General features: G+C 60.3%; 1 protein-coding gene across 2 annotated transcripts in view; it reads left to right on the top strand.

Annotated features, from left to right (window-relative positions):
• Positions 1-927: 927 nt before the first annotated feature.
• The window catches only part of MROH1 (maestro heat like repeat family member 1), a 40,013-nt gene continuing 28,338 nt past the window's right edge, over positions 928-12,602 (top strand). For both annotated transcript variants that reach the window (XM_090283249.1, XM_090283248.1), the window contains exons 1-12: positions 928-964; positions 1,066-1,211; positions 2,344-2,475; positions 2,991-3,153; positions 3,338-3,436; positions 3,824-3,975; positions 4,417-4,557; positions 4,807-4,899; positions 6,885-6,963; positions 7,159-7,272; positions 10,946-11,019; positions 11,723-11,845. In XM_090283249.1, coding sequence (XP_090139375.1) covers positions 943-964; positions 1,066-1,211; positions 2,344-2,475; positions 2,991-3,153; positions 3,338-3,436; positions 3,824-3,975; positions 4,417-4,557; positions 4,807-4,899; positions 6,885-6,963; positions 7,159-7,272; positions 10,946-11,019; positions 11,723-11,845 — 1,338 coding nt within the window. In that variant the 5' untranslated portion in view covers positions 928-942. The remainder of the gene's footprint in view (positions 965-1,065; positions 1,212-2,343; positions 2,476-2,990; positions 3,154-3,337; positions 3,437-3,823; positions 3,976-4,416; positions 4,558-4,806; positions 4,900-6,884; positions 6,964-7,158; positions 7,273-10,945; positions 11,020-11,722; positions 11,846-12,602) is intronic.

Below are 12,602 nucleotides of genomic sequence, written 5' to 3'. Positions count from 1 at the left end.
CCTTGTTTTCTAGTCTCTTGTGGGTTTCTTCTCTGAAAACATGCCTCTCTCCTGTCCCCCTGCTGAGGTCTTGGTGACGGGTGAACGCGTGGGACCCGTCTGCTGTCCTGAACTCGATGCTCACTGATTTGTAATTCCCCACCTCCCCACTGTCACATGCCTTTTCCCTTTGCCTCTTCTTGTGTGTGCATGGCCACCTGGTCAGGCCGAGTGTGTGTGACTTCTCTCCTGTACCACCTTGGTCCTTTCATGGAGGGAATGAAGGGGTGGCAGGCTCCCCAGCGAACAGAGGACTGTCAGGAAGCAAGTGGCTGCCACCCAAGGGCCTGGGCCCTCTGACCTCAGCCTCTTGGGGAGAAGGACACAGGCAGAAGGGTGTGACCGTGCAGTGCAGTGAAGAGGCCCTTGCGTGGCCACAGGTGGTGCTTTGAGGCACCCAATGTTTGAAAGCTGCCACCCTCCGATCCTGCAGGCTGTTCGGGTGGGTAGTTTCAAGTGCCAGTGAACCCACCGACCCTTGTGCTGCACCCCAGCCTCTCTCAGCCCCCAGAGGCTCAAGTTCTCAGCGTGGGTAACCCTGGCCTTGTGGGCTCAGGCCCTGTTCTTGGCCCCCAGGTGTCTGCCCCGCACAAACCGTGCAGGCAGGTGCTGTAGGTGGAGGCCATGACTATTCCCGCCCAAGGACCGGCCCTTGTGGGCCCACAGGTGCCGAGTGGGGATGGGGAGCGCTGGGACCTGGGGAAGTGTCGGCGCCTTTCCTCCCCGCCCCAGCCCAAGCGTAGCGGAGACCGTCCCCCAGCAGGACTGCGGTCGCGCAGTACGCAGACGTAGTGACCGCCCGGCAGGGGGCGCCTTATGAACTCAGTGTCTGCTTTGGTTATCCAGGTCTGAGAAGGCGCTGTCCATGCTCCCAGAGGACGAAAGGAGGCCGAGACCAGCACGATGAGCGAGTCCTGCGTGAAGAGTGCGTGTGTGCAGTGGGCAGGCCTTGGGTGCGCTGCGGCCTCCTGCGTGGGTTGTGGTCCTCGGCCAGCCTGAGCGCACTCATGGACTTTGTCACTGCAGAGCTGGCCACCATCCTGCTGGACGCCGTCACGGACAAGGACCCCCTGGTGCAGGAGCAGGTATGCAGCGCCCTCTGTGCCCTCGGAGAGGCGCAGCCGGAGGAGATGCTCCATGCCTGCGAGGAGCACCTGCGGCAGCACGAGAAGGTGTGGGGCTGGGGTGCCCCTGCTGTGCGGGGGGTGGGGCCTGCGGTTGTGGGGCGGGGCTCAGGACGGGGCGGGCAGGGGGCTGTGGGCAGCGGGGTCTAGAGAGGATCCTACAGGTGTTGGGGCGGGGTCTGCGGGGTCTGGAGGCGGAGCCTTTAGGGTCTGCAGGGCGAGGCTGGGCGCAGCAGACACTGGGCAGGAAGTCACTTGCCGGTGGAGAGGGCATTTCCAGGACCCATGACTCGCCTTGTCTGGCGCCCTGTGGGTTGGTGCCTTTCTGGGACTGGGTGTTCAGCACTGCAGCACCCTGTCGCTGGTGAACTGAGGCCAGGGTTGCCATCCCCTTTTACTCACGGGCTGGAGGCTGGACGGCTCTCCCTCTACCAGGAGCTGCGCTGTCCCCACTAAGGGAGAGAAAGCCATTTCTCATGGACTGTAGTAACTGGAACACCAGAGGGTCTGCGGGAGGAGGCCAGGGCCTCACCTCATGGCCCTCCTATGGACGTGCTACCTTGTCAGGAGTGTGACAGGCTCTAGGCACTACCTGTTGGCTGCACAGGTCCCCCTATCCACAGCGGGTATATTCCAAGACCCCAGGGGACGCTTGAATCCTAGATGATATTGAACCCTACTCATGACCTGTTTTTCCTGTGTATACACACCTTTTCACCGAACAGAAGCACTTATGGCCTCTCCGCAGCACACCTGAAGTGCCAGCATCACTACTCTTGTGCTTGGGGCCATTGCTAAGTAAAATAAGGGTGACCTGAACGTAAGCCTTGCGACCCACAACAGTCGACCTGATATGCAATGGCTGATCGGTGGCTAATGGGTGCAGAGAGCACACATCATGGAGACACGGGAGGGGGAGGGCTCACACCCTGGGCCACTCAGGGGTTCCTCACACCACTCAGAGTGCGCCTACCACCCGCTCGTCCTGGGCTGCACAGACTACTTCTGAAGGTTGTGTGTCTGTGTGCCCATTGGTGCCGAGGGCCGGGAAGGTGCCCCTGTGTGGGACAGGTGGGGGTGATGTCGTCCTGAGCAGCCCTGCAGAGGGCACAACAGGCCCTGGCAGGGTGCCTGGCACTCAGCCCGCCTCCGGCCCTGCCTTGATGGCTCCTCCCCTCAGCTGGCGCATCCATACCGGACGATGATCCTGAAGGCCATGGAGACGGTCGTGAATAATCACATTGGTGAGCTGGACAAGGACATGGCCAGGGCCGCCATCCTCCTGGCCTCCAGTGAGATGACCAAGGCGAAGGTACGTGGGGTGCGGCCATGCTGCTCCCTGGCTGCCAGAGGCACGTGGCTCAGGTGCCTCTTGCCCAGGCCTTCCTGCCCCAGCGCTTTCGGTTGTGGGTGTGGGTCTGGCTGCCTCGGGGTTGGCCCCTCAGTCCTGCACACTGAGTGCCCTTCTGGGTGGGGAAGGTCACCCCGTCATTTCAGAGGTGGACATTGAAGCAGGGAGAATGTGCCTAAGCTCTCCTGGTGAATGTAGGGGTGCCAGTGCCCACACCCCGGTGTCTGGGGGATGAAGCCAGGCTCTACCTGGGTGTGTTCTCCGGGGCTGTGCTTCTTCCCCGCAGGTGGAGTGGACATCGTGGCCTCTGTGGGTGGGTGGCCGGGCTTAAGGTCTCTACAGGTGCTCCCTGGGGAGCCTGAAAGCAGGGGACTGAGAGTGGGCTGTGCCGTCTTCGCCTGTTGGCTGACTGCAGGCTGAGGGCCCGTGCTCTCTCCCTGGCTGGGCTGTCAGAGCACCTTTCTCTCGGGGAGCAGGACTTGGTTTGGGACTGGCAGCAGGCTGCCAGCAGCGTGCTCGTGGCGGTGGGAAGGCGCTTCGTCGGCATGGTGATGGAGGAGCTGCTAGGCAAGTTCCAGCCCGGGACCCTGCCACACTACTTCGTGGTGCAGACGCTGGCCAGCCTCTCTGTCTCCAATGGTAGGTGGCGGCTTGGCTTCAGGCCCATCCCAGTCCCTCTGAACCCTGCCAGTTCCTCGTGTTCAGCAGCTTCACCACCTGCCCCACGCTGAGCGGAAGGAGCTCAGGCCCTGCAGGGTGCGGGTGGGCATGGGGCGTGGGGGAGGCAGGGGTGGCGCAGGGCCTCTGACGGTGCCCGTTGCAGCGTTCGGCATGGTGCCCTTCCTGGCGACCGTCCTGAGCACCATGCTGCCCATGCTGGGCCTGGCCAAGCATGACTCCATGAGGGTGGTTTTCTGCTGCGGTGAGTCGGGGCCTCCGGGGCAGGCAGGGCTCAGAGGGCAGGGACTTCGTGGGCGGTTGCGGGTCCTCCAGGCCTCAGGAGGAGGGTGGGACAGTGAGAGGGAGGGTGACTTTCTTCTTCCTGTGTCTGTGTCTTGTCCTGGGAGGACACAGTCTTGTTGCATTAGGGCCCACTCAACCCCACTGTGACCACGTTTTAATGAATTACATCTACAAAGGACCTGTTTCCTAGAAGGGCCCCATCTGGAGATCTGGGAAGGACAGGAACTTGGGGGGACGGTGCTCACCCAGTGTAATCCCAGCGTGTCAGATGGGCCAATGCCAGGACTGGTTGTGGTTTGGAAGGGGCGGCACGGGGCACGCACCACTCACTGCCCGGGCACCGCAGCTCTGCAGCGCTTTAGCGAGAGCACCCTCGAGTACCTGGCCAACCTGGACCAAGCCCCGGACCCCACGGTCAGGAAGGATGCCTTTGCCTCCGACATGGGCAGTGCCTATGACACCCTCTTTCACCACTGGTTGCAGAGCCGCGAAGCCAAGGTACACCTTGCCTTGCTGGCTGCCCCCTCCCACCCTGAGACTGCCCACTCAGGACCCCTCCCATCACCCAGGCCTCTTCTGTGGGGAGGGGGTGGAGCTGTCCACCTACATGGGTCCTGTCCCAGTGCCCTGCAACCAGAAAGTGGGGTTCCTATCGGGGAGCAGACTTGCCCTGTGCAGTCTCCCCTGCAGGTCCCCACAGGGTGCGCTGGCTTCTGAGCCCCAGCTGCTGTGGACACCACTTCCCGTCCCCGCTCCACAGTGCCCCTGGGCAGAGGGCCAAGGCCCAATGGCAGCTCAAGCCTGAGCCCCTGAGGACCCCACCATGTGGTACCCGGTTTCCTCCCATCCGCCCTGGTTCTCGGGGAACGAGTTCTTTGCCACTCTGTCTCCTGTGGGGCACGAGCTTGGCCGCAGTGGTTTGTGTTGCTGTCCCTGCAGCTCCGGCTCGCTGTGGTGGAGGCCCTGGGGCCCATGAGCCACTTGCTGCCCAGCGAGAAGCTGGAGGAGCAGCTCCCCAAGCTCCTGCCCGGAGTCCTCGGCCTCTACAAGAAGCACGCTGAGACCTCGCATGTGTCCAAGGTGTGAGACTCAGCCCAGGCTCTGGTCTGGAGCGCCCGCCTCTAGTGCGAGCAGGAGTGGCCCTGGGAGCCGCTCAGATTCAGTGGTGGGTGGGGACAGGTCACATTTCTCCCCACCGCCTGTACTAGACAGCAGCTCAGGAACCTCGTCCCACATCCCCTTTCCTGGTCCCTCCCCTCCCCTCTGACTTCTAGAGGTGGGGGAGCGCTAGGGTCTTCCAGTGGCACTGACGGCCCCTCTGCCCAGCAGAGCCTGGGCCAGATCCTCGAGGCTGCAGTGAGCGTGGGCAGCCGCACGCTGGAGGTCCAGCTCGACTCCCTTCTGGCCACTCTGCACGCTCAAGTAAGCTGGGGGAAGGCAGAGGTCCTGGGGAGCACTCTGGGGGCCATGGGGGAGTCCTGATCAGCTGAGAGGTGTGGAGGTCATGGGAGCTCGGTGGCAGGCGGCTGCTACGTCTCACGGAAATAGATTGGGGGGTGTTCTTGGATCTCAGTCGACACAGAGAAAGCTTTTGAGGAAGCTCAGCACCCACTTATCCTAGCACTCTTAGCAGGTAGGAGAGGGGAATTTCCCTAGCCTGATCAAGTTTCCTTACCCTCAGTGTGCGTCATGGGAGTGGGGGACAGGCACAGACAGTCCCTCCGGGGTTAGGAGGGAAGAACCCCATCACCGTGAATGGGCTTGGGGCTGGTTGCAGAAGGAGGGAGACAGAAACGGGACATGCGGGGCTGGCGGGGAGGATGGACTGTCGCTTGCCACTGCCTTCTAGTCCTGGTCCCCACCTGCTCTCCCTTGGCACTGATCTCCTTTTAATATACAGCTGACCCTGAACAATATGGTTTGAACGGCCAGCTCCACTTCCACGCAGACTCTTTTCAATAAACTGTAGTTTTTTTCTGTAGCTCACGTTATTGTAAAGACACAGCATAGTATACACACAGCTTACAAAGTGCTCTTCATCGGTTCTCGGTGGTGCCAGTGAGGCTTCCGGTCACAGTGGGCTGTCAGTAGTGAGTTTGTGTGGGCTGTGGGCAGCTCAGGGATCGGCGCCCCAGCCCCGCATTGTTCAGGGGTCTGCTGTACGAGTGACTGCGTGCTGCTGCTCCTGCTAGAGGGACTGCTGCATGAGGTCAGGCTCTGTTCTCTCACGGCTGCGTCCCAGCACCTGGATCGGCACCTGTCACTTGTGGACGATGACTTATCCAGAAATCACTCGTGCGCTACATGCGTGTTCGAACGAACCATACAAATCAACAGCATTTGTCCACACCAGTCGTGACCTGTGGAAAGGACAAAAAGTCTTTTACTTTTGGGCTCTGTTTATGATCCTTTTTCTGCTACGCAACATCACCCTTTATCTGTCTTCTGTGTTACAGCCCAGCTTTCCTTATGCTTAGAGAGTCCCTTTGATCCCGCACTTGCTTGTCACATTGTCCCGTTTCCCTGCACTTGTAATGTTGAATCCACTGGAACTTACTTTAGGGAAGGGTGAGCGAGAATCCGGGGTTGCCTTTCCTCCACCTGACGGCCCATTTGCGTTGGTCACTGCTATAACCAGTGATGCAAAACTTCGCTCCTGAACCAGAAACGATGCCTCTCCCGATCCCTGTGGCCAGGCGCCCAGGCGCAGCTCGCTGGTGGCTCTGGCCGGTCCCTGCGGTCGCAGCCACTGCTGGGCTGGAGGCTGTGCTTGCGCGGTGGCGCCCCCACGTGGCTGCAGGTGGAAGCCGTGGCTCCTGGCTGCATGGCTCTCCATAGAGCAGCTTGAGGGGTCCTCAGGACTTGGCTCTGACCCCCGAAGTGAGCGATCAACGAGAGAGCAGGCAGAAGAGGTGCCTTGTGTGACCAGGTCCGGTCTCTACAACGGGAACCTGGAGCGGAGCCCTGGGTCAGCGCCGGCCCCCAGCTGCTACCCCAGCTCTGAAGACTGGCTGAGCGCAGGCTGGGCAGGGCCTGTGGGTCCGGGGTTTCCCTGCACTGAGGGTCACCTCTGCCTCACAAGATGGGCTCTATTGAAGCAGCCGAACTCCTTCCCCTTGAGACAGCCCAGCCGTACGCCCAGCCCGAGGGCCTCCCCGCCCCGCCCCGCCCCGCCCCGCCCCATCCGCTGCCTGTCCGGTCGCAGGGTGAGCTTCTGCTTCGGCAGGTGGGGCTGGTCCCTGACCTGCACCTGGCTGCAGCTGGCCGGTTTGGGTAGCAGACCAGGGTCCCTCAGGAGTGGATGTGCCTGGCACTTGTCATGAGCGCTTAGCCTGCCCTTGCGCCCATTGGGGCCGCAGGGCAGCAGTGCCAACCCCGTCACCTCTGTCCCCTGTCCCCTGGAGCAGATCTGCGTGCCTGTGGAGTCGTCCAGCCCCATAGTGACGAGCAACCGGAAGGAGGTGCTGCGCTGCTTCACTGTGCTGGGTGAGTGGTGACCTGGCCCGAGACCCTCGGCGGGGGAGCAGGCACGGTGGCAGCTTCAGTGAGGGTCCGCCGAGGCCTGGGCCCTGCTGCGGCTCCGTGGGCCTTGGTCTCAAGCGCGCCCCTGCTGGCCGGGCTTGGGGGTGCAGGCAGCGCGGAGCAGGGGCCGATCCCTGCTGTCTGCGTGCTCCCCCGCAGCGTGCTTCTCGCCTGAGCGCCTGCTGGCCTTCCTGCTGCCCAAGCTGGACACCAGCAACGAGAGGACCCGCGTGGGCAGCCTGCAAGTCCTGCGGCACATCATCAACTCCGCCGGTGAGTGTGCAGGGCAGTGCCTGAGACGCTGCTAGGTGAGAGGGAGCCTCTTGCTTTGAATGCTCTAGAAATGTTTCCCAATCCTCTATTTTGCAAAATTGCAAACTTTTTTAAAAGTTTGGCTCTGACACCAGCTGCAGATGCCAGGCGCTGCACTTCTGACCCCAGCCGGGCATTGGCCACGTGCCCGTGGATGGGTGGCCCAGAGCCGCGCAGACCAGACGGGCCTTGTCTGACAGCTGCCCCTCAGAGTGGGTCACATGCTGGTTAGCTATCTCTTAGATGGGACCTGTTGGGAGAGCTGGGGCCAGCGTGCTGTGGAATGCCCCTCAGTTTGCATGTGTCTGACGACTGCTTCCAAGTGGGATGGAAGGTTCCAGGTTTCCCGATTTTACGGCTCATGTGCTCAGCAGAGCTGGGGCCTGCTTCACACCAAGTTTGTGTTCTCTGTGAGCCTTGTTCCCGCCTGGCCACGCGGCTCGGTGCAGGGGCCACTCGAGGTCTGCACCCCGCAGGCTGGGCGGGGCTTGACCAATAGCAGGTGGCCCAGGCGAGCAGAGAGGTGGCCCTGCCCCCGCAGCGTTTTCTTGTTGGCCCTTGAGGGGGCAAGTGTGGTTCAGGGGTCATCAGTGGATTACAAACAGCACCTGGATGGGGGCAGCTTGGGAAGGGGCAGGGACCGGGGACAGTGGCAGCCTGACAGGCTGCAGCCTGCAGCACACTGGCTCCTGGATAAAGCTGCCCAGACCCCAGTGAGGAGGAAACCGAGGCCGAGGGAGGTGTGGGGACACGGCCGCCGCCGGCAGCGTTTGAGGTGGAGCTGTCCTGGTGTCCTCGCTGGTCTCGGTTCACTTGGGGAGGGGTGCTGAGGTCCACTCAGAAGCTCCTCAGTTGGGGTGCCTGGCACCCTGGCTTTTCCTTGGTTAACTCTGCCTTTGTGGTGATGTTTCGGAAGTCGTCTCGTGTGCACCTGTTTCGTTTCCGCCTGGGTCCTTCTCTGCATTTGCACACGTGTTTGTCAGTATCTGGAGAGAGATTTTTTTCATAACCAAAACCTGCTTTTCACAGTCTAGCGCACCTTAGGCGCGGGGTCCCCGCACATGTGGCTGTCATGTTTCATGATTTTAATTTGGAGTATGACGCAGAAACGCACTCTGTGCTCACTGTGCAGCTCAGAGACTGGTCCCCACGTGAGCCCTGTGTGAACAGATCTGAGAGTGAAGCGTGTGTCTGGCTTCTCTCCCCCTCCCCACTCTGTGCGTTCATCCCCCCCCCCCTCCGGGGGTCCCAGCACGTGAGCCCGCCCCTCTGTCCCTCCTGCGGGTGTGGGCAATGGGCGGGGTCCGACTTTGCTGTTCGGTGCCCTGCGACTGGGCCCCTCCTGTGCACGCGGGCTACACGAAGCAGCGGCCTTGGGCCGGGGGTCCACGTGTGCAGCTGTGAGGGGCGAACCTGTTGCCTCTCCAGCTCTGCTGCTCGCCGCACCCCCGGCAGCGTGTCCTCGCCACACTGGACCGTCTGGCATTTCACACCACTGGGTGAGTGTGTGTGGTGTCTGTAAAATTAAAAACTATTGCTCTTGACTTACAATGAAAATTCTTTAGTGCCTTGTAGATCTGTCAGGAGTCCTTAAAATTTTTTCCTTGATGGCTACTAGATTTTATTATTTTTCTTCCACCTTATTGGGATCCAGTCAACATATAACCTTGTGAAACTCTAAGGTGTACAAGTGGGTGGGTGACAGGGCTCCCTCCCCAGAGGGCGCCTGCATCAGGACCCCCATCCCTTTCTCCATGTCCCACACGCTGCTGGGCTGCAGCCACTACCCCTGTGTCTGTGCTCCCGGAGCCCTTCTGGGTGCCTGTGGGAGGGCCCGGTGGGGTTCAGGAGCGCCCGAGGCCTCACGTGAGCACAGTGGTGGACCGCGATGCCACCCATCTTGGGGTGAGCCAGGGCCCTGCTGGTTTTAGAAGTCCTCAAACTTTGAATGAGGACCATGTCATATGATTAAAGCTGGGCCATGGCTGGCCTCCTCCAGGTCGCTCAGGCAAGATGCTCACCTGCGTGGTCCTCTGGCATCACTGATGGTCGCCGAGGAGTCTGACTTGCTGTGTGCGTGACTTGGTCTTTTTTTGTGTGGGGGCCAAGAGGGTTTGCATTTTATTATTCTAAATCCAGTGACTGTGCTGGCTCTTCTGGGGTGACATCGTCTCCCAGGAACGTACAATGCCCTTGCAATATGTAGTTTTAAATCTTCCTTTATCTCAGGAATTTGAAAATGCATGCAGTATTTCAGTGTTCCACTATTTCAAAATTCTCATCTGGAACTCCCTGTTATATGTGCTTTTTATCATCTTTGTCCACTTTCTATATTTTTAAAATCAAATCTCTTAAAGTTTTTGGTCTCCAGTCATGTATTTTTTTCCTTTAGAATTTCATTTTCTGATTTTGAGAATAAGTTACATTCAGTGACATGAACAAATCTCAGGTATAACCTGGCGACATTTGCACATTGTTCACCCACGTGACCATCGCGCAAATCAAAGGGTGGTGTCCCTGGCTCCTCTGCAGACGGTAGCCACCCTGCCCTAAGCGGTGACCGCGTTTATGACTCCTGTCACGGAAATTAATCCTGCCTGTGTGTGAACGGACTCACTAAGTCAGGTAGTCTCTCACCTGTCTGCTTTCACTGCGCCGCGTGTCTCTGAGCATCCTGCCTGTGCGTGTGTCCGTGTGTCCTGTTCCTCCTGTGTCGCTGTGAGTTGTGTTTTAGGATAGGCTGTGAATGGAAACCCTTCCTCCTGGTAATAGACGGCTTAAGTTGTTCCCAGTGTTTGGCAATTAAGAAGAAAGCTTCGTGAGCACTCTTTTTTTTTTTTACTTAAAATGACTTGGAGGGTTTTTTTTTTTGTTGTTTTGTTTTGTTTTTATTCCTTTCCCCCAAGTCCTCTGGCAACCATCAGCTTGTTCTCTGTATCTATGGGTCTGTTTCTTTTTTGTTTTGTTGGTTCGTTCATTTACTTTGTTCTTTAGATTCCACACGTGACTGAAATTGTCTGGTATGTGTCTTTCTCTGACTTACTTCGCTTAGAATAATACCCTCTAGGTCCATCCATGTTGTCGCAAGTGGTAAGATTTCATTCTTTTTTTATGGACGACTGACATACTATTATAGACGTGTACCATAGTGTCTTTATCTGCACGTCGCTAGCGGGCACCTTGGCTGCTACGAGGGACAGAGGGTGCGCATGTCATCTGAACGAGTGTGTCTCCCATCCTAGATGTGGGAGCTCGGTCCGCGGGCTCCAAGGAGGCTGGTGGGAACGCAGTCCTGATTTCTGCTTATTGAGAATCGTTTCTCTGGGTTACACTTGATGGCCTGTCTCGCTGGTTATAAAATGTAAAACTGTTGGTTCACATTTTCTTGACCATCTTGCTGCCTTAAACCGCCAACCTTCTAGCTTTCTAATGGGGTAAAATGTTGTTTGGGGTAAAAAGTGATTTATCCCCTGGAGAGACGTGGTGGGCTTTGCTTATGTGCTCCCCCCACCCACACACAGAAGGCCACACTGAGGCCAGACCCCGGGGATGGGACCTTGGGTCTCTTGCTGGGAGACAGGCCGGCGGCCTTGGTCTCCATGGGGAGGCTGAGCCACCCGATCGTCTCCTGCAGCTGCTCAGATGGAAGTAAAGAAGCCCTTCATCCTGTCCTCCATGAGGCTTCCTCTCCTGGACACCAGCAGCAAGGTCAGTTCAGGGCCCTCCACCACGCAGAGGGTGCGGCCCGGCTGGGTCTGACCTGGCCTGGACGGGGCGGCCGGCCCTCCGCCATGCAGGGCTGCGGGCGGGAGCCCCACGTCTTGCTCCTGACTCAGATCCCCAGGTGTGATGTTAGGCACTGTCCCAGCACCACCTCAGGTTCAAGAAGTCCCTAGGAGGACTGCGGAGCCCACGAGAGCCGTGGCCCCCGCCCCCCACTGGCTCTGGCTCGTTACAGTGAGCAGCCTCAGCCCTGACTGAGGCTCGTGTCGTGGAGCAGGCCCGGGAGGCAGCGATGGGGGGGCCCCAGCCGTCCTCTCCCCATGGAGTCGCGGGCAGCAGCGTGACAGCACACGGGGCTGCTACCCTGGGAAACCCCTGGCCTGCGCCCAATGTCCTTATTGGGCAGACTGTCGCCAGCCCCCGGAGGCCAAGCTGACAGGCGTGGCCTGGGAGGAGGCTGCTGTTCCCTGGGGCGGGGGGGAGGGGCGCAGTATGCCAGGCTCAGGATCCCCGGGGCAGTCTGGGTGACAGCTGCCCGTGGAGCCACCTGGCCCTGGAGGGCAAGGCAGGTTGGGGCACCGCTCCTGGATGGGAGACGTCAGGTGTGGGGAAGGCGCAGCTGCAGGCAGAGGCGAGGGCGAGGGGCGCGTGTCCGCGCCGGACTGGCTGGGACTGCCCCTCCGTGCAGGTGAAGCGGGCGGCGGTGCAGGTGATCAGCGCCATGGCCCACCACGGCTACCTGGAGCAGCCGGGCGGCGAGGCGATGCTGGAGTACCTCGTGCAGCAGTGCGCGCTGCCCGCCGACGCCGAGGTAAGGGCGCCGCCCCCGCCGGGCGGGGACCAGGGCTGTGCGGGGGGGCGCGGGGAGGGGGCGGCCGGGCTGTGTGCCCAGCAGCTCCCTCTAGTGTCCTGTCGGGGCCTCTGCACCGCAGGGGTCACGTCCTCAGCTCCGGGAATCGGAAGGGAGAGGCAGAACTGGCACCGGGCTCTCTCTGGGGCTTTCCTGTCGAAAAAGCTACTAAGAAAATCCCTCTTTCCTCTTGAGGAAGAACAAGGCAGACCCTGGTGGAACAGACAGGCAGTACGGGGGGTCGGGGTGACAGCCTGTGGCGGCCTCGGTCGCCATTCGGCTCGGCCTGGTCTCTTTGGGCGCGCAGAGCCGGCCCATCCGCCCAGCTCAGGACCAGGCGAGCCTGGCGGGGAACTCATGTGACCCTGAACGGGACGGTGGCCTCGTTGCTGAAACACAGACTCAGCCAGAGCTGGTAGGGGCTGCGAGTGGGTCCCCAATTGCGCGGGCGCCTCGTGAGCCAGCCGGCAGGGTGCTCCTTCGTGGGCCCTGCCAGGGCCGACGGGCACGCCTGGGGAGGGTCGGGACGCTCGTGGTGGGAAATACGCTTGTTGTTCTCTTTGGTCAGGAGGCTGCTACTGTGAGTCCCGTGGCTCCTTGCCGACTTTGTGAACGGGAGGAAAGGGGGGAGTCTGGAATGGCTGTGGAAGCGGCAGCCTGCTGCTCGCTCGGCCCGCTGCCTGCAGGTGGCAGCCGAGCAGACGTGCGGCTGACCACT

The sequence above is a fragment of the Furipterus horrens genome, unplaced genomic scaffold (assembly GCF_987537825.1).
Source record: "Furipterus horrens unplaced genomic scaffold, mFurHor1.1.pri manual_scaffold_7, whole genome shotgun sequence".
NCBI classification, from domain to species: Eukaryota; Metazoa; Chordata; class Mammalia; order Chiroptera; family Furipteridae; genus Furipterus; species Furipterus horrens.
This window is presented reverse-complemented; position numbering and strand designations above follow the sequence as displayed.